An 18,801-nucleotide genomic window follows, 5' to 3' on the forward strand; every position below is an offset into this window, starting at 1 on the left:
CCCCCACCACACACACACACGCGTCACTTTAACCCCGCTTTCCTCGAGTTATAGACCAGTAAATGGGGAGCAACAACGGATTTCCTGAAACCGCCGAAGCATCGCATTACAACTCAGTTTTCAACTCTCCATTTTCACTCTCCCACACACACACGCCCCTGCAGGGACTCAAACTGCTACCTAAAATAAAAATAAACACCTAGCTGGTATCCTTTCCTGCACAACATCTCCCCAGTACACAAACACAGAACGAGAGAGGCGAAATGAGACTGATTCACCAGCACCTACTGTTTAAGCGCCTTAACAAGCCCCTGAAGCTCCTTGGGCACGATGGCGGGAATGGCCCTCTCCAGCTCCCCATTATTATTCAAGTCCTCAAGAGCATGTGCTGCATGCTGTCGCTCCACCTTCTCTTGACGTACCCGTCGCTGATGCTCCAACCACAGCTTATCATTGGCAGACTTCTCTGCGAACCCCCTTTGGAGGCCTGCCCATGCGGCAAAGATGTACGCCACGTTCCGCACCTGGTGGAGCGTCTTTGGAGGAGCTTTGGCTGACATGAAGCAATGGATTAACCTGTTGGGTCTGTCACTTACACTCGACGGGCGGTACGAGCAAACAACATAAAGAGATAAAAAAAAGGCAAAGATATATATATACATACATGGATAAAAACAAATTATTCTTTAAAAAAAAGAATAAAACAAGAGTAAAAACACAATAAAATAATTCACAAAGAAAATGTACAACAGCCACACAAAATACAAATTAAACTGCAAGGCGTCACTAGGTGGAATCTTAAAGGCCCACGAAAACAAACCAACAAACAAAGAGCGGTAATGAAACGCAAGAATACACCCGCGCATACCCTCACAGAGGGGGAGAGAAGAAAGGATCCAACAACAACTCTGAATGCTGCTGCCGCAAATAAAATGTACACACCGCAAGGCCATGTTAGCTCAGCTGTGCAACAAAAAAACAATAAACAATTCCATTCCCCGCCCCTGCGCATCCCCTCGTCATTACCGTCGTCGCTGCATGGCGTCAATATGCTCCACCGCACCCAAACTATCAACAAAACCATCCATTTTTTGGATCGCGCACTTTTGTCTGAAGCACCGCCAGAGGAATGTAAAGATCGTTTTCCGTGTTCACCTTTCCCAAAATGTTGCCACAAAACGACAAATTGATACATGCAATACCACAGAAGCGAAGAAAGAGTCCCGTCACCGCACCCATAAAGGAGCTAGTGTCATGTGCGTCACCGAACCACTTGACAGAGGCCGCATACCGGCGTGGTGTCCCTTTTTGAAGTGTAAAGTTTTGTGAATCCCCTGGCAGTTTCGCATGTAAATCATGAAGGGGATGAGACAAAGTTAAAAAGAAAGCAAAGATAAAACAAAGATATATCGACACATTTCTTTTCTTTTTTTTTTTAACTTCGTGCTTGTCCTCTCCCTCAGACTCAAGAGATATTCACAGTGGAGAGGGGTCAAATGTTGGTTGCCCCTCACGTGCTTGGCAGTATTTTTGCCCTTCTTTTCCTTGTTTTCTTTGTTGCCAGTGTTGCACTTGATACTTTCTTTTTCTGTGCCGTAGCTAATTCAAAAATAAAATAAAAAATTTACATACGCATCTTCCTCTCACCCCGCTGCAGTCCCTGCTCCAACTAGGCCAGCTTAAAGTGGTGCCGATTTAACCAGGTGCCCTTTAACTCCACTGGAGGACCGTAGCGATCGGCAGGTACCAGCCCCGGCTGGGCCTTCGGACGTGAGAGCTCCGGCATGGACTCCTCAATCGGATGAAACGACCGGCCAAATTTACTGATGTACGTGGGCAGGTGTCCCCCATAACCGGGAAGGTGGCGCTGATACATCGGCCGCGGTGGAGCCTCCTCTCTCCCGCAGATCCATTCATCTCGGTTATCGCGGTCGGTGTAGTAGTCGTACCCGCGCGGCTGCCGACTTGCGTTGCTCGACGCCGTAACATGGGGAGACTGCTCAGGTGAAGCAGGCAATAAGGATGCGGGGGGCAGCTTCACCGTGGCAAGGCACTTCAAGAGTGACTCTCCGGCACCCGCACTGTTGAGAAGTACGGCGGCAAAGGCATTCATCACGTCCTGCGGCGGAACAAAACCTTTGGGGTACCGCAAAGGGGTGAAGACCATCTGTAGTTCCATCAGCACAGATGCAAAAAACGGTGCCGTATCACCGCTTTCGCCCGCGGTGGCGGTATCGCCCGGCGAAAGTACGTTCTCAAGCGTGTGCACCACATCATCCAAGGCAAACGTGGAAGTAGCGGCACCCATGCCATCCGCACACATGTCTCGCAGAATGTCCGCCTCACGAGCTCCAAGGCTTCGCAAGGGGCAGACAAGCTCGAGGAACGCATCTACGAGAAAACCTCCCTCATCCGAGTAGGCCGTCCGAAGATTTCTATACTCATCCGGGGTCAACAGTACCCCAGATTTGCTCATAATAGACTTAAACAGCACAGGGTTAACGCGCCTTTTACCCGAGGAGAGTTTGCCTTTCACCTCCGAGCCCACTTGCAGGTTTCGCTCCATCTCCAGAAACCCAATAGCGCCTCCTCGCAGCAGCAAATCCGTCACCTTGCGTATCGTCGGCCCCGTCTTCTCTCTCCACAAGATGAGTTCAGTGGGAGTGAGGACAACATAGTCCATTTCCGCAACTTGACTGGCATGGGTGAGAAGGCAGCGTGGAAGAGACGCACAGCTGTCACAGCAGCTTCATTCTGTTGCACTTTGTACTCCACACGGCACAAGGAGCGACACAACAACACCCACCACACAGCACAGCAAGAACACCTTAAAGGGGAAAAAAATGTATTACTTTCTCATTCAAAAAGTCAAAAACCCACAAAAAAAAAACGAGGCAAATACGATGTTCGACATCGACAGCCTGTGATACGTTATCCTCTGCCCGTGTCCGGCAGGACCACTAGTAGCATCCTCCGCATCGGCGTCCCCATTACCAGCAATCCTCAATGCATGTACATGATCTCCCCTCCCACCGACATAAAGGGCCGCAATGGATGCACTACACAGCTTCCTGGCAACGGTGGCCCCTGCGTGTTCGAAACTTTGATTGGTTTCTCCAACAGTGCTCGCCCCCGCGCATTCATGGCAAGATAGGTGCCATCGGAGAGAAGAGCTCCCAACAACCCTGTGTGCACGCCTGTCGCAAAGGCCAAAATAGAAGACGATCTACTCACAGAAGGCCACCCGCCATGACCGCCACAAAGCGAAAAAATATCCACCACAAGCGAAGGTTCGGTGAATTTTCGGCTGTCGTAGATATACACAGCACTGCGAGTTGCTGCGGCAACCATCAAGACCCCGGCTCCTGTTTCCACGGGTCCTGCGCCAACAACGGCATCAGCAGAGGCGGCGGCAGTGGGGAAGGAAACCGAGGACAAAACCCCTTTACAGTTAAACATACCTACAACGCCGAGAAACCCTTGTTTCTGGCGATCGTCATAATAGCGAACTGCACCATCTGAGCACCCCGCAAAAATTGCCCGCGTTGTTGTGTTTGCTGTCAATGAGGTAAGCGTAGGATCCCCAGAAACCCTTAATCGTTGAATGACTTGTTCCTCATCCAAGGAAAGCACGTGAATCTCAGTACCACCATTGCTACCAATCGATCCTCCGTACAAGAGATTAGCATTGTAAGACCGATAGACAGACTTGATGTCCACAAAACCCCTTGGTGAACACGCAGAAAATGCGGCAACCTCGGTTGGCACTCCATGTCCCTCTCCCCAACACCCTTTAATAAGACTAAAACCTCCTTCCTTGGTTACAAGTAGCAACCCAGCCTGCTCAGACAAGTCATTAATCACCAACACATCTTGTAACGGAGAAAGCAGAGAAACAGCAAACCCATAGATGCGTGTTTGGGTACTATAAGTCTCATATGAGGTGTGGTAAATATGTCTATTCTTGGTAGCTAAAACCATATTAGGTTCCAAGGCACGGAAGGTGGCTGAGATAATTTGATCTCCAGAAATCAGGCTTGGCAACACCTGATGGCGCGTGATGGCCGAAGTGGAGACGGCACCGTTTCCTCTATACGTCCCATTATCCTCCGCCTTTGAGGATCTGTTTTTATTACCAAGGTCAGCCCTTGGTTCCAGTCTTCGGTCCTGCATTTCCAGCACCAACTGCCGCATGTTATCGGCATTCCTTGTTGAACGTGCTCGATCCGCCTCGGACAAAAAATGTGAGGAGTCGGTTGAGACAACACGAGACATGCTTCGCAGAGACTCATTTTCAAGCCGATGCAATTGCGGTGGCTGTTGAGACGTCAGCGCTTTTATAGCCTCCACCACCTTATTTGTGTCGCAGGTGTGGTAAAGTGTGTACAACATCAACGCCGCATCATGGACCATCTCGCAGAGCACCTTCAACACCTTGGGGTCAATGGTGTCCCGACAGAACCCCGAGGCAGAGGGGGCGGGGTCATCTCTTGAGAGAAATTCTGTCGTAAACATCACAGCCTGCACAAAACGAGTGTTGCTTGTGGGTCGTGAGGCATTTAACTGCGACGTGACCTGCACATCCAGCTCATCCACCATCCACTTTGGGGAGTACTTACCAACCTCCTGAATGTAATCCATGTATCGAGTTGCAGAGGTGTTGGACTGCAATGTAGACAACAAGCTCCCATAGTGAAACAGCACCTGACAAGCAAAAAATATCAACTCCTCGCGAACACTCATACTCGCTTCAAAAATAAAGCCTCGAAGTTTAATAAGCAGTGATTTTTCCATCTGTACACGGCGGATCTGGGACTCCACAGAGAGTGCGTCAACCTGAACCCCCACTAGAGATGCTAACAACGTTACACAGGAGCTGCGCACGATGGGAGATTTATCCTGTAGCAGATACGTGAAAAGGTCCAAGCGAGTAGTGCATTCCATGGAGGCAAATTCCTTTGCATGCCTCAGGCCCAAAAATAGCTGGGCAAGCACTAAGCAGGACCAAGAACGAACCTCAGCATTCGGCGACTCCAAAAGAGAAAAGGCAGCATTTAACAATTGATTATTCCAACATGCCACGTACTGCTGCTCACCTCCGCATTTCATCCATTGACAGAGCACGTAGCAAGCCATCGCTTTACATCGATGTAAATCCAGCTCCTTCATAAGGTAATACTTTGTATCCCCGTTAGACACGGCTGCAGGGCCTGTTCCACTCTCAGGGAAAACCATCAATAGCTTTGTTGCATTATTGGAAGAACAACAATTACCGTCACTCAAAGAAGTTGTCGCCGTCTCATCATCTCCTACAGTTACCACGTTTGTGTTCTTTTCATCCAATTGCAAAACACGAATAAAATACTTTTCTAATCGTGATTGAAGCAGTTCCTCCGTTCCTTCACGGGTGGAGGCTCGAGTCAACTGCATCCATAAAACACTCACAATTAAAAACACCTCGGGTGTCTGGACAAGAAGTTTGCTGGCGTACGGCAATATCCCACAGAAAATCGCACGTCTTCCGGCACTTACGCCCGAATCCAAGTAGCGCACCAGCAGTGTTAGTGCCTGTACTCGGTAGGAAATCTGCGTGAGAGCCAAAAGGACACTTGGAAGTTCTTCAGGTTGCTCTCGCAAATCTCCAGATTCCACCCATACTTTAAAGGCCATTAACTGATCTACAAAAAAGGTGGAGGACTTGTAGGTGTAGCTTGGGTTCACCGTGAGCTCCGAGGTCAGAAGCTCCGGTAATTGGCAAACGACTTGCTCCAAGGTGTACTCCCAGAGATCCCAGATATGATGCAAATGCGCCTGTGATGCAATGGGGGGATGTGCCACAGGAACACATCCCACTTCACGCAAGATACGATCTGCCAATAAAAAACTTCTAAAAAGGGCTTTGGTCATTGTATCCTGCCTAAACAACTTGTAAAACTGAGCCGGAGGCGTCGTACACCATGCAACGGTGTCAGTCACAGCAATAAGAATCCAATAAAGTTCTCCTAGAGGCGATTTTCGTTCGGAGAGTTCGCCTGGTACGTTGTGTATCATTTCGGCTGTCACATTTGGTAGCAAATGCCTACGATGCGAAAAATTAATATACCATTCTAGCGCCATTTGCAGTGGCGTCGTAAGACAGGAAGTCAAAACATCAGCTGGAAGTTGCGGATTCAGCGGAAGAAAACTTCCCGCACTACATGCACAAAAAAATATGTCATGGGGCCGGATTTGATGCAGACGTTGCTTGTACCAGTGTTGCAGGATAGAGCCGGCAGAGTTGCAATCAAAAACGAAGAGCGTGGGCGAGTCTATCAGCCGTGATATTTCCACAATGTTCATAGGCACGTAGTGCGTTCGGTCCTTGTCAAAAAACCAAATCTCACCATAGTCCGTCGCTCGGGGCATGCCATGCCCATTGTAGTGCAACAACACCCTACCATTGTCAGCCTTCCGGCGGAACGTCATCATGAGATGTTTGGCCTCCTCCAAATGCGCATCCACCGCCCGCTTGAAGGTGGCGTCCCGCTGTTGGGCGCGGTACTGCCGCTCCAATCTTTCCGCGATGGAGTCAGCGCCGCCCTCTGAAGAAAATCGGGAAATCTGCGCCACGTGTGGGTCAATCCAGCACTCCAGTCGCGAGCACGGCTCGATCCGTGGGTAGTCCGGTGGGTCACTGCCAATATTCAAGCAAAGAAGGAGAATCACCTGCGTTGACTTTGACTTTGGACGTGTGGGGCGCTCTGCGAGAGAAAGCTCCGCGGGAACTACATCCTCCCCCTCATCGGCCTTGAGTCCCGCAAGCAGAGCAGGCAGATGGTGCGGTGCGAATGCAGCAAGACGTCGTTCTACAACGACAAATTCGGAGTTTGATGTTACTGTTCCCGCTCGCCGTCGATTGAGCATTTCCCCCTTTCCAGTCGTTACTTTCACCAAAAGACGAAGGACACACACACAAAAAAAAAAAACGAACGCGTGAGCAGTACAACCTTGGTTATTGATGGGAAAAAGTGGGAAAAAATAAACGTTTCCCCCCGTTGCGGTTATGGCATACATGGAAGAAGTCGGACAAACACCACTTAATCCGAGAACACACACATGCATGCAAAGAAAGAGATAAAGGGGGAAAAAAGTTTCAGGGAATAAAATTCTCTTTTTTTTTTATTTTGTTATCCCTCTCTTTCTCCCTTTCCATTCCTTCGTTGGCTTCTTCGCTACTTACTCTTCCTGCTGCGCGCCTTCCGCATGTCTTTTTTTTTTTTTCGTCATGTCTCTTTTCTTTTTTTTTTCTTTTAGTTCTCCAATTTTTGTCTTCGTTATTAATTCATGCACTTTGGATTTTAAACGTTATGAATTCATTTCATTGTTGCAACTGCCCGTCTGTCTTCCCCTCGTGCGTTTCACCCAGCTCGCTTCATCCCCCGACTTCACGCAGCCCCGTCGCTCGTCTTCAGCACGATGCGTATGCCGATGCTCGTAAGCTCGGCAGCCCACAGGCGCAGCACCTGCGGAATCTCCACAAACGCAATCGTGTCGGTCGTCTCTTGCGACCCGGCACCACAAAAATTGCACGTCTTCCACGTTGAATACTCCGTCGCGTGTCGCTCGTATATAGAGAGGAGGGAACCGCACTCCACACATATAAAGGCCTTTGTCTTGTCGGAAACGTGCAAGAGACGGTCCACGACCACCTCAGCACTGCCGTGCGAGAGCAACCCATCACGCTCCATCTCGCCCACACGTACGCCACCGTGCCGTTTGCGGCCCTTGACCGGCTGACCCGTCTTTGTGACGGCGCGGTGCGTGTGGGCGTCTGTGCGAGCGCGCGCCTGCCATTTGTCGTTCACCATGTGTCGAAGTCTCTGATACCCGGAGATGCCCATAAACACATCCGCCTCCATCTCCTCTCCACTAATGCCATCAATGAGTCTTTCACGCCCGTAACGGTTGTAGCCAGCCTTTTGCAAGGAATCCCCAATAACCTCCGCAAAGCGTGGTCGCTCGTCCACGACGCTCCATGCGCTGTGGTCGCAAAAGCGGCCCTGGATGGCGCCTAGCTTCGCACCCATCATTTCCAGCACCATTCCCACCGTCATACGCGATGGAAAAGCATGTGGATTAATAATGATATCTGGCGTAATACCGCCGCGTGTACTGAACGGCAAATCATGAGCTCGAATGTGCAGTGGAAGCGTCCCCTTCTGCCCGTGGCGAGAGGAGAATTTGTCACCAATGGCGGGTGGACGAGGAATACGAAACACAACAAGCGCGCTGGTAGGGTCGGGCCCGTCATAGGTGAGAGGAATAACACTGTGAACCCAGCCATTTTCCCCTTTATCAAACTGCCGCCACTTTGTAACGTGGTGACGGGTGTACTCGTACACCTTCTTATTCATGAGAGGATCCACGCGTTCATAGCGTTTGGCGCAGCAATACACCGCACTGTTGTCTCGCAGGCTGGGGTACTTGTGATCCGAGTCAAAGGAGAGCCACTCCGTTGTACCAGGTATCGCACGCTTTTTTGGCAATCCATGAGCGTCTAGCTCTGGGGTGAAGGGCTGCCCATTTGACAAAAGGTTCTGAAAGACAAAGACATCCTCCTTATCCCCCTTTCCGGTGGCTGTGATCACTTTAGCCACCGTAATGCCGGCGTTAAGCATACCAAACTGGGAGGCAGTGCTGTTTACAATGACAGCGTCATCCAAGTCATAGCCGGTATAGGCCAAAATAGCAATCACGGCATTCACGCCTAAATTCACATCGTCTAGGCTGTAATAATCCATCGGTAGGGTTCGGCTAATGTAGCGTTGTGGAGAGTACATACGAAAGAGCTTTGCCTCCTTACGCCATGCTAATGCCTGCAGTTGAGTTCCGGCGGACTGCTTAGACAAACCACACTGAAAAAGGTTTCGCGGCGAGCAATTATGTTCAAAAAATGGAATCGTCGTCGCGGTTAAGCTGAGAATGTTACTCCCATTCTGTTCCATAAATTCATATTTGCTGTTCAACTGCGTGACACCGTCCACGAGGTCGGAGGGGACGCTGGCGATGTCAAGCCACGTCTGCTCCCAGGTTCCAACGTACACCAGGGGAAAGGGTAAATCGTTGCCGCTGGAAGTGGACTCGAGCTGCTGCACAGGACGCATCATTCGGCCATTGTCATAAAATATGTACAACCCCTGGGGATCCTTATTGCCTGGTGGGACAAACACAACCTCGATTGCGTTAAGGGCATTCACGTTTCGGCGGCGCACCATACCACTTAGTTCCATGCTACCACAATTTCTCAAAGCCTTCTTTCGAAGCAGCGCCTTCCTCACCCGCTGTGCCTCCTCCTGCGTCAGGTACCCCAAAATTCTCCCCTCCAACCAGACAGGAACTGTGCCCACTAGACGATCTACAAGAGAATCCAACGAACTACTGTTGCGAAGGCCGGAAATTTCTTCTCTGATGCACGCCAACAACTCTCCCTCCTGTCGAGAACCCACAGGAAGAGTGTTGGAAACAATTGTGCTAATGCTCATATGATTCAAGACACCACAATCCGCCCCATCAGGGCTATGTACCATGCAGATAAACCCAAATGCCTCGCAGGGGTATTTACGCACCTCACTGGAACGCATCTCGGCAATGGTCTTACCTCGATGTAAACACCGCAGCTGCTCAAAAAAACGGTAGAAGTTTAGATGTTCTGCCATCACAACCCACCCAGAGGTTTGAGGACAATAAAAATCCTCCTCACGATCCAGTGTCAGGTTCCCGGTAATTAGTAGACGGTGCAACGCATCCAGCGGTTCACTTATGTTGCGTCGCTCACTGTACTCTGTGTACTGCCGCAGCTGATTAATAACCCCACCCAACTCCTTTCCCGACAACTCGCCCAATTGCATAATAGATTGAAAGAGAGTGGAGGGGATGTGGCTCCCCATACGATACACAAAACTTTTCATGTACTTGTTGAGGCAAACCTCGAACCCGCCCATGAGAACCTGCGAGACAGTAAATATCTCCTGGTAGGAGGGTACGTCATTGCCCTGATGTTCTGTGTTGCCATCAAAAAAGTCGTACAGCTGTCGCAGAATGGCAATCATGGTATCCAGTTTGGCATCTAACTCTTGAAGGAGTTTAGGGGAAAGCCAGCTTGCGCAATCCTCCAGAGTGGCGGTGGGCGGCAAATCAGGTGTTGGTTCATCGAAGTTCAGGTGAGGTAAGACATGACGGCGAAGCATAAACAGACCATACCAAGCGTCATGCTGGCCCTGGTACGTCGCATGAAACTGTGGCAGGAAATGAAAGGTGTTGGAGGTTTCGTGGTAACTCCGGTACATTCTTCCCAGTACTGCAATGTAGTCCAAAAAATGTACCAGAGATCCGTATGGCTTTTGGTGGTGATGCTGCAGAAGTGCCTCAACGCGAGCCATGTGGGCACCGCTGCTGTTGGTAAAGCCAATCGTGAGTAGCTTGTATATCTCCAGTGAGGAACAGTGTCGGGTGTTCAACGCAAATAGCAATAGCGGGACAGGAATATGCCAAACCACTTTACGCGCAAAACTGAAAACGACCTCACCGGTTGTAATGTAGTAAAAATAGTTCTGAATTGTCAAACCACTGGGCCGTTTGCAGCGAATAACCACTGCCTTTGGAGAAAAAAATGGGCCTTGCGACGAAAACCTTTCGCGGTAGATGTTGAGGGGGACATTGCACCTCTGCATCAACAGAGCACGCAAAATGCGCTCCCCACCGCGCATTATAAAATATCCTCCCACCTCTTTTTGTTCCTCAAGTGCACGAAAGTGATCATGTCGAGTGTCAACTCCACGCAGGCTGCAGCGGGCACCTCGCACCATCTCCGGAAATTCAGAGAAGGATATCCACACGTGATCCTTACTCGGCACCAACGCCGCGTAACGCTCGTGCTCCGACATAGGAATGTTGTGCTGCCGCATCAACAAGAGAAATTCCGGCATCAACGTGTAAAGTGTCACAGACTTTGCTTGCGACCCTGCTTGGCCGCCCTGCAAAAACTTAAAACCAAGCCGCACGTGGCACGGCTGGGCGTAGGTCTCGCTGTGGCAACGATAGTACTGCGGTGTGGCGCAGGCAAGACACGCATGCACCGCCCGATCATGAACTTGTTGCGCCTCCTCGATGATTTCCGCCTCCTTCAGTCGCTTCATCTCCACCAGGGATGAAAGCAAGTGCTGTCCCGAGGCAGCCCGGTCCAGCGTGCTCAGTTCCTCCTCTTCCCACTTTTTCTTTAAGCGAAGCAACTCCGCCAAAGCCCCCTTCACACGATCCTTCAAAATAGACAGTTCTCTGCGCTGCACCTCCACCGGCACGTCTTCCTCTGGAGTCATTACAGCGAGGACCGCGTCAGCGGTGTGCAGGCGATTGTCGAGCTTCGTAAGATTATGTTGTGCATGGTCAATGACAATGCGGGCACAGCGGCCAGGTCTTACACCGATGGCTACGTCCAAAATAAAGACGGAAACAAGCCCCATGGGTGAAGGCGCACGCTGCGCCACTTCATTCACGACAGCAGTGAAAAGGGCCCCCTCATTTTTTGCCTCGCAGACAAAGGCCTCCACCCGCTGCTCCGCAAAGGCATCAAAATCTGTGATGTGAAATGACACCAGGTCCGCCAACAGGTCCGTGTTGACGCGACTTGGCAGCTCAGACGGCGCGTGGCTCAGGAGGTGCTGAACCTCCTCCAGCTCCCGCAAGACCTCCCGTAGGTGGTTATACGACAATCCCTCATACACGGCATCACATTTTCCCCTTTGAGCCTCGCAGGTGCTAATCACAGCCGTGGCTGCGTCCTTCAGACGGAGCACCTGCTCTCGCATGTAGTGGAGCTGCTTGGGACCACCTCCGTCTGGAGTCCCAAGCTTCCGCGGGTTATACTCAAGCTTCGGCAGTCGCTCACGTAGCTTGTCAAAAAAACCGAGTACCTCCTCACCAGCGGCGTTGTCAAGCATAGCGCTGTGCAACTGCCGCTCCCCGACATATTGCAAGCGTGTCAAGGCATTACGGATGAGCTGAAGGCGTTCCAATGATGTCATCATTGCCGGTGGCAGCGGAGGATCCCCTTTTTGCTGCTGACGGCGGTGTCGACTGGACACGCAGCTCTGCGTCGACGTGTAGTTTTCACCCACCGACGAGGCGTGCGAGCGGGAACTGCGCAGCGAGGACTTTGTCGACATGATCGTCAAACCACAACTGCAGGCAACCGCAAGAGAAAGGTGAGTTCCTCTTTTTCTTGTACTTTCCTCGTGTTTCGTTGCAGCGACAGTGGTAGCATTTCATTTGAAAGGCAAAGAAAACAAAAACAAAAAAGAACACAAGGACTACGACACCACACGCCGATGCAAAAGTAAACAGCAGCAGCGACGGCGGCAAGCCTGAAGCGGGCAGGTGAGGTGGTGTATTTGGAGAGCAACGATACACACACACAGACTCACACATACACACATGCCTGACTCTTCCATGCGCCGTGTGTGCAGACGCATTCCGCAGCGTGAACGAGGCCAACCTCGCCGGGCACAATGGGGGGTGGTGTAAAACACTGATAGTAGGGAATTGGGAGGGAAGAGCAAGCCTCACGACCACACCATACCACACACTTAAATTTGGGGCCTCACAATCCAAAATTTGCCACGTACAGGACGACAATGGTGCATACGACAGTGAAGATGCAGCTAATGAAAACCCAGTTGTAGCAAACAAATACACCAAACATATAGAGCATCCGAGGAATATCAATGTACAATAACTTTAGCAGCCGTCCGCCCTCCACGTCGTACACAAACTTCAAAAGCGTCAGCTGCCTCTCGGCATCCTCGCTGGCTCGAATTATACGAAAAAGTGGAGCGTACGTCACAAACGTCCTGCGAATTTCTTTCGCCTTCACCTCTAACACCACACCCAATGCCTTCTCGTACTCCTCATTCAAACAGTAACACCGCACCATCTGATTCGTCAGCTCCCTATGCACAACCTTGGGCTGGGCGACAGAGAAGTCCATCAGTTCCTCGTAAAGTTCAACTGCCTCGTAGACCGACATCCCGCCGCATTCAACGTCGTAAGCCAAAACACTAAACAGTGGAACGAGGTGATATGCACCAAGTGTGGGGAGAACATGCTGATGGCGCCGAAGGCCTTCTTCGTGAAGGCCACAATGTGTGAAGCGAGGGTCGAACTGTGGCATTAAGAAGGTGTTTCTCTAAGAAATCCTTTGCATTTCGAATCCCCGAGAGAAAGTTGCGAAAGCGTCATCTTCACCTGTCATTGCACGCGTTGCAACGCGATAACGTTCTCAAGCTGCACCAGTTGTTCCATTCGATTATGCAGCACCGGCGGAAGCGAGCCTGTGATGCCAATTGCCCTAAGTGGTCGCTGTGGTCGGATCAACTTGTAGTGATCATACGCCGATTTGACGGTTGGAACACCGCCCACAAAATTGGGCGACACGGGGTAGAAGCTGAGACCCATCCATGGCGCCATATCCGCGTTGCCGCGCCGAAGCACTGCGGCAACGCGCATCCCGCCCGCTACCTTTTTGCCAAGAAGATGTATCAACAGTACAAGGAAAAGAAAACGAGAAAGACACGAAGATGCACATCTCACGACGCAGTTTCAAGTGGTGGTTTAAACACGCTTTCAAACAATGCTCCCTTCAACCTTTCAAACTGATCTGTGGTGCCTTGCGTTATCTCCATTGTCGTCGTTTCGTTTTCAGCATCACTCTCTCTTACACAGACACGCATGGTGTATGTTTGAGCAACGCGCGCCAGAGAAGCAAACTCTCAAATGGAAGGCACCGGTTGGGAGTTGATTTCATGCTCCAGCTGCGCCGCAAGCGCCTCCGCCTCGTCGTACGCAGCCATCATCGTCTGTGCAAGAGATGCAGCCTCCGTGTTCAATCTCTCAATGTCCCGATCAATTGAGTCTGCAGGAATATCCGGCAGAGACGACACCGCACGCTCCAAAGCCGCGAAGTGTTGCTCGAGTCCACCCACCAACTTGTCAATGCGTTGACGTTCAACTCCCATCTCCCATTCCAAGCGCTGCGCCACGGTGTCGACAACTCCCACCCCCGCGTCTGATGCCTCCATTGACTCTGTGGACTGCGGGAGGGCGTCCGTCACTGAGGCCAGTAGCGTAGTGTGCATTGCCTCAATGCACCGGGCAAGTGCGACCTCCGCGTCCACAACCGGTCCCGACATGGCTTCACAATTCGATGGACGAAGACAAATGCGAAGGGAGGGCGAGCACACAGCGCATGTGACGGAAGCAAATGCATATTCATAAGGAGAGACGCAAGCACCCATACCCACACACCCACACAGTGAAAAAAAACACATATAATAAAAAAAAACAATTAAAAAGCAATCGGGCCCGACTTGTTGATTGTACACCAATGAAGCGTCCTAATTTAATTTTTATTTACCTCTCTTCTTCACCACAACGCACCTCCACCGCATGGCTGCTCTGGTGCAAGGCAGCCAAGCCACCGTCGTAAAGTCCATGCAGCAACCGCACAATCACCACCGCCACTGTTGGTCTTTATTAAAAGAAATATGCCGAGCAGAAGGTAGCAAGGCCTGGCATAAGCAGAAGCTACAACTCCAGGCCCTACTCTATGCAAGGCCAGGTATTGGCGGGTCTCATCTCGCCATGGCAACGCAACGATACCTAAGACGTAAAAAAAAAAAAATTCACTTTAGGGCAACAAAAACTGAGCTAGAGGTTCATGTACACTGCAAAAAAAAAAAAGAAGTAAACAAAAAGACAGGAGAACACAAAGAACATAACCCCCATGCTTTCCAGCATACAGAGTAAAACAGTCGGGTCATGAAGCAAGGCAAGATCCCGAACACCTCCCATTGATCCTTCATGGAGAAAAACAGAGTAAATACTCGGTGCTACACACAGTGCACTATATATATATATCACTGCCCACTTACAAAAAAAAAAAAAAGAATTGGTCAGCGCAAAGCTTCCCAAATCGTTCCCACTCACAGCAAAGCCCGCCCCATCCCGTCCCGTGCTGTCCAACTTCATCCATGCATGCATATAGCAAAGCAAAGACCAAAAATAGTAGTAAGCATGTAATCTGGAGAAACAAAAACAAAAAAATGCACTTTTCACTCTCCTATTAGTACCATCTCCAACGTTCTAGTCGCTTGTACTTATGAATAAAGTCTTTCGTGTACACCTGCGAAGCATAGTAGTTCTGGTATTGAAAGTTCGAGTAATGTGGCATGTATGCTGCATGATAAAGATAGATACAAATTCCCATAGGAGCTGAGCAAAGAAAGAAAAACGGCACAAACGTGTCTGTCATTGTCCATTGATAGGGAGGGTTAAACCAGCGGCCGGAGAAAGGCGGAGCGAAAAGGTTTGAGGTAGCATGATCTCTCACAATGGAAGTCCGACGCAGCATGAGTTGCTATTCTGTTTTTCCTATGTACCGACATCTTCTTGTCGTTTTCTTCTATTCCCTATACTACTCTCTGACCACCATGCAGAAATAAAAAAGTTCTAACACGCCCGGAAAGGGCTTCCAAGAGCACCCAACACCAACCAGACAAACAGTAACGGAATAGAGACACACTCCTATCCCTCCCATGCAACCCACAAGCCAACAAATATACAAAGCAAAAAAAAAAAATGAAAAGAGAACAGTCCACTCATTATCTACTTCACCGTTTCTGTTAACTTTTTCTCCTAATCAGTTTCTTTTTCTTGGCTATGCGTAGACATATTTGACTTGAAAGGAAACGCACAAAACTCTTTTTTTTTCTTTCTTTTTTTCTTTTGTTCTCGGTGTGGTCCAAGCAAGTTCTGAACCTCAGCGTAAAACGCAACATACAGAAGTACAGTACCTCCCACAGTAAATTGCCTGCACACTCTCGTTCGGAAGCAAAGATCAATTGACGGGGCATTAATCCATCCCTCGGCGCTCTGCCATAAGGGCATCCAACGACTTCGCCGGTTGTTGAGGGCGAGCACTCGCTTGCCCAGCAAAGTGCGCCATTTGTTCTTCCATCAAGCTGGTGTTATTCCCACCCGGACTTGCGCTTGTAAAAGGGGCCCATCCTTGCATGTTGGCATTTCCATTGGCAGCAAATGGTGTCCCCTGCATCCCAGCCGAAGCATGAGCATTGCCTGCTGAAGACGGCACACCCCACGAAGCTTGAGCTGGCATCCCTCCATATGAGGGCTGTGTGGAGGGGGCAGTCGACCAGTCAGCCCCGCGTTCGTAGGCCGGCATCATCATCGATGGTTGTGTCACACCACTCCATCCGCCGGTACCGCCGCCCTCCATCATGCCAGTATGCTGTTGTGGCGGAACCGTCGACGGTGAAAAGGCACCATATGTCATTTGTTGTTGTTGTTGCTGTTGCTGAATGCGCGTGTCCAGGAATGCATCAAAAGGATCAACAGAAGCTAATGTTTGCTGCTGAATTGGTGCACCGTTCGTCCAAGTGGGCTGTTGGGCAGACGTGGTAGTCGTCATAACAGGTGCCGGGGCAAATAAATCATCCAGGAGGTCTTTCTTTGGGGGCTCAGGTTCCGGTTTGGGAGCAGGTGCCACGGTCTTGGGTGACGGAGGCTTTGCTGGCGTTCCCGTTGATGTACCCTGTGCAGGTGGCAACGTCTCACTGGTACGACGCGCTTGACGCTTCTGCTCCTCCTCCTCCTGAAGACGGCGCGCGACCTCAAGGTCAGAATTGCGAGCAGCCTGCGCCACGGATGCAGGTTGCCGAGGGAGATGTCGGTGGAACATTCGTTCCACATCCGCAGCAGACATGCCAGCACGCATTTCTTCTTCGCGCTGCAGTCGAGCGGCAAGTTCCATATCATACCGCTCTTGTTCTTCCTTCGTGCGGGTTGCATGGGTGTGAAGTTCGTACTCATGAGGTAGGGAATCCGATGACGGCAGCGTGCTGCGTGAATAGCCCTGATAGCGAGAGGCTGTATGGTCACTACCGCCACTGCCGGACGCACCAGAGAGTTTGAAGCGTGTCAATGCCGCCTTCTCGCGCTCTTCACGGAGTAACGCACTGTCGCTGAGGAGGTCACACAACTTCTTTGCCCGCTCCCTCACTGACAACCCGTGGTCTGTCCCTTTGCTACCTGTGTAGTAAAATGACTGAGATATGGTGCGAAGCGTGGGAATTACCGAACAAACTGCTGGCAATCCTGACTCCGGCACGTTGCGAGCAAGATGGTCCAAAAGCAGTAGGCTTTTGTAACAAGGTCGCCAAGACTTATCGCGGTTCTTCAGGCGCAGCTTAATCTCCTCCATAATGTCAACTGACCCGCGGGAAAACGCGCGAGAGACTTCATCCATCTGTGTGCCTGTTGGCCCCCACGGTTCCCAATTGGTTGCCCCATGAACAAGCAGAACAAACTCATTGCCAGATGCCTTCACCCGGATCAACTCCCGCGCGGCATGGATGGATGTTGGAATACTCATCTAGTGATTTCACCCCGTTTTCCTTCCTCAGAGAGGTGTGAACGAAAAAGAAAAAAAAACGTATTGAGCTTAGTGAAGGAAAGTAAAACTGGCTTCACAAGTTGCTTTAATCGTGGCATTGCCGCAGAAGTTAATAGCCTTGGCACACAAAACACAACAAGAGTAGACACAGAGGACACCAACTCAGCACGTCGCCCCAACACTGCGGGCAAAACAGTCCGTTTCTCCCATCACCAACACCACAAAAAGGAACGTATTAACAACCACGGTAAGTGTATCCATACACAGGCATACAGCCACATTGCAAGCCAATATTCAGACAAAGAGGGAGAGCAGGAAGCACCAATAAACAAGTCCTTAAACGGCCGTGGCAAAAGAAAGATACACACAGAGAGACAAAGAAAGAAAGCTGTTAGCATACACGCAACGCTTCACTACAATAAAGCTTGACAAGAATTTTTCAGTGTCTCGCTCCAGCTGCTCTCATGTTGCGGTGTCTATGTAAACAGATGTCCAGCAAAGCTATCAAAGCTAACATAGTCACGTGGCTCCAGAAAACGTGATCGTCCTGAACAGCGGAGGCTGTGCAAAAACCAACGACAAAAGTCTTGATGCGGTGAGCAGAACATCAGCAGAAAAGAAACTGGCGCACCTGCCTCCTGCCCATTGTCTGAACTATTATCAATTCTGCCTATGCATAAAGAAGAAAAAAAAAAAGAACAGCAGAGGGAAAATCAAAAAATGTGTAGAAATGGGTTGTACGGGGTGAGACGGCGGCAACACAGCCACCGAGAAGGCTATGAGAGTCGTACTGGGGCGGGAAAAAACAACAACCAACGAGAAGCGTCCTTGGGCTTCAAAAGTCAAAGAGCATCAAAAATATCAAATAAATAACGACAGCCTTGGCGATGGATGGTTCCCATTTAGTACGGAATCATGGCCTCGTAATCGGCAGTGCGGCGGGCCAGCACCTCCACATTCTTCGGGCGAACAATGCCGCCGTTGCGGGAGCTCTTCTTCGGGGGAGGGAGCGGCTTGCCAGCCTTCTTCGCTGCCTGGAAGGCCACAAAGTCCTTCTGCTTCTGCTTGAAGGCCTCCTGGCAGCGCGACTTGCGCACGTGCTCAAAGCGCACGCAGATGCGCTTGCGAATCGTGCGGTTTCGGACTGGCTTGTTGACAATCACGCCAACGCCACGAGGGGTGACGTTCCAGACAATGCCCGTGCGGCCGTGGTAGTACTTATGCGGCATCCCGGCCCGCACGGCGGAGTCCGCCACGACGTCGACGTAGTCGCCGACCTTGAAGTTCGTCAGCAGGGT

At 50.6% G+C, this 18,801-nt stretch overlaps 9 protein-coding genes and 2 pseudogenes across 9 annotated transcripts, besides 5 other annotated features; 2 read left to right on the forward strand and 9 right to left on the reverse strand.

Moving 5' to 3' along the window:
* Positions 1 to 284: 284 nt before the first annotated feature.
* TraAM80_01780 (protein G4) lies at positions 285 to 662 on the reverse strand (the record flags this gene model as incomplete). Its single annotated transcript, XM_029378810.1, has 1 exon — positions 285 to 662. One exon carries the CDS (start codon positions 660 to 662, stop codon positions 285 to 287), a length of 378 nt encoding a protein of 125 aa, XP_029241317.1.
* Positions 663 to 1,069: 407 nt separating this feature from the next.
* Positions 1,070 to 1,293, reverse strand: TraAM80_01781 (hypothetical protein; annotated as a pseudogene).
* Positions 1,294 to 1,669: 376 nt separating this feature from the next.
* On the reverse strand, positions 1,670 to 2,683 carry TraAM80_01782 (uncharacterized protein; the record flags this gene model as incomplete). The annotated part of the gene is made up of 1 exon (XM_029378811.1): positions 1,670 to 2,683. One exon carries the CDS (start codon positions 2,681 to 2,683, stop codon positions 1,670 to 1,672), a length of 1,014 nt encoding a protein of 337 aa, XP_029241318.1.
* Positions 2,684 to 2,772: 89 nt separating this feature from the next.
* Positions 2,773 to 2,827: a microsatellite.
* Positions 2,828 to 3,003: 176 nt separating this feature from the next.
* On the reverse strand, positions 3,004 to 6,903 carry TraAM80_01783 (regulatory associated protein of mTOR; the record flags this gene model as incomplete). Its single annotated transcript, XM_029378812.1, has 1 exon — positions 3,004 to 6,903. The coding sequence occupies one exon, from the start codon at positions 6,901 to 6,903 to the stop codon at positions 3,004 to 3,006; it is 3,900 nt and encodes a 1,299-aa protein (XP_029241319.1).
* A 147-nt stretch (positions 6,904 to 7,050) lies between these two features.
* On the forward strand, positions 7,051 to 7,317 carry TraAM80_01784 (hypothetical protein; annotated as a pseudogene).
* Positions 7,318 to 7,424: 107 nt separating this feature from the next.
* Positions 7,425 to 12,200, reverse strand: TraAM80_01785 (putative RNA polymerase I second largest subunit; the record flags this gene model as incomplete). Its single annotated transcript, XM_029378813.1, has 1 exon — positions 7,425 to 12,200. One exon carries the CDS (start codon positions 12,198 to 12,200, stop codon positions 7,425 to 7,427), a length of 4,776 nt encoding a protein of 1,591 aa, XP_029241320.1.
* Positions 12,201 to 12,440: 240 nt separating this feature from the next.
* Positions 12,441 to 12,469: a microsatellite.
* A 165-nt stretch (positions 12,470 to 12,634) lies between these two features.
* Positions 12,635 to 13,204, reverse strand: TraAM80_01786 (uncharacterized protein; the record flags this gene model as incomplete). Its single annotated transcript, XM_029378814.1, has 1 exon — positions 12,635 to 13,204. One exon carries the CDS (start codon positions 13,202 to 13,204, stop codon positions 12,635 to 12,637), a length of 570 nt encoding a protein of 189 aa, XP_029241321.1.
* Positions 13,205 to 13,341: 137 nt separating this feature from the next.
* Positions 13,342 to 13,689, forward strand: TraAM80_01787 (uncharacterized protein; the record flags this gene model as incomplete). Its single annotated transcript, XM_029378815.1, has 1 exon — positions 13,342 to 13,689. The coding sequence occupies one exon, from the start codon at positions 13,342 to 13,344 to the stop codon at positions 13,687 to 13,689; it is 348 nt and encodes a 115-aa protein (XP_029241322.1).
* Positions 13,690 to 13,802: 113 nt separating this feature from the next.
* On the reverse strand, positions 13,803 to 14,327 carry TraAM80_01788 (uncharacterized protein; the record flags this gene model as incomplete). Its single annotated transcript, XM_029378816.1, has 1 exon — positions 13,803 to 14,327. One exon carries the CDS (start codon positions 14,325 to 14,327, stop codon positions 13,803 to 13,805), a length of 525 nt encoding a protein of 174 aa, XP_029241323.1.
* A 20-nt stretch (positions 14,328 to 14,347) lies between these two features.
* Positions 14,348 to 14,384: a sequence feature (GA-rich).
* Positions 14,385 to 15,025: 641 nt separating this feature from the next.
* Positions 15,026 to 15,052: a microsatellite.
* Positions 15,053 to 15,792: 740 nt separating this feature from the next.
* Positions 15,793 to 15,821: a microsatellite.
* Positions 15,822 to 15,943: 122 nt separating this feature from the next.
* Positions 15,944 to 17,482, reverse strand: TraAM80_01789 (epsin; the record flags this gene model as incomplete). Its single annotated transcript, XM_029378817.1, has 1 exon — positions 15,944 to 17,482. The coding sequence occupies one exon, from the start codon at positions 17,480 to 17,482 to the stop codon at positions 15,944 to 15,946; it is 1,539 nt and encodes a 512-aa protein (XP_029241324.1).
* Positions 17,483 to 18,405: 923 nt separating this feature from the next.
* On the reverse strand, positions 18,406 to 18,732 carry TraAM80_01790 (large subunit ribosomal protein L21e; the record flags this gene model as incomplete). The annotated part of the gene is made up of 1 exon (XM_029378818.1): positions 18,406 to 18,732. One exon carries the CDS (start codon positions 18,730 to 18,732, stop codon positions 18,406 to 18,408), a length of 327 nt encoding a protein of 108 aa, XP_029241325.1.
* Positions 18,733 to 18,801: the final 69 nt, after the last annotated feature.

The sequence above is a fragment of the Trypanosoma rangeli genome (assembly GCF_003719475.1).
Source record: "Trypanosoma rangeli strain AM80 chromosome Unknown Tra_15.4_contig_00037, whole genome shotgun sequence".
In the NCBI taxonomy this organism is placed as follows: domain Eukaryota; phylum Euglenozoa; class Kinetoplastea; order Trypanosomatida; family Trypanosomatidae; genus Trypanosoma; species Trypanosoma rangeli.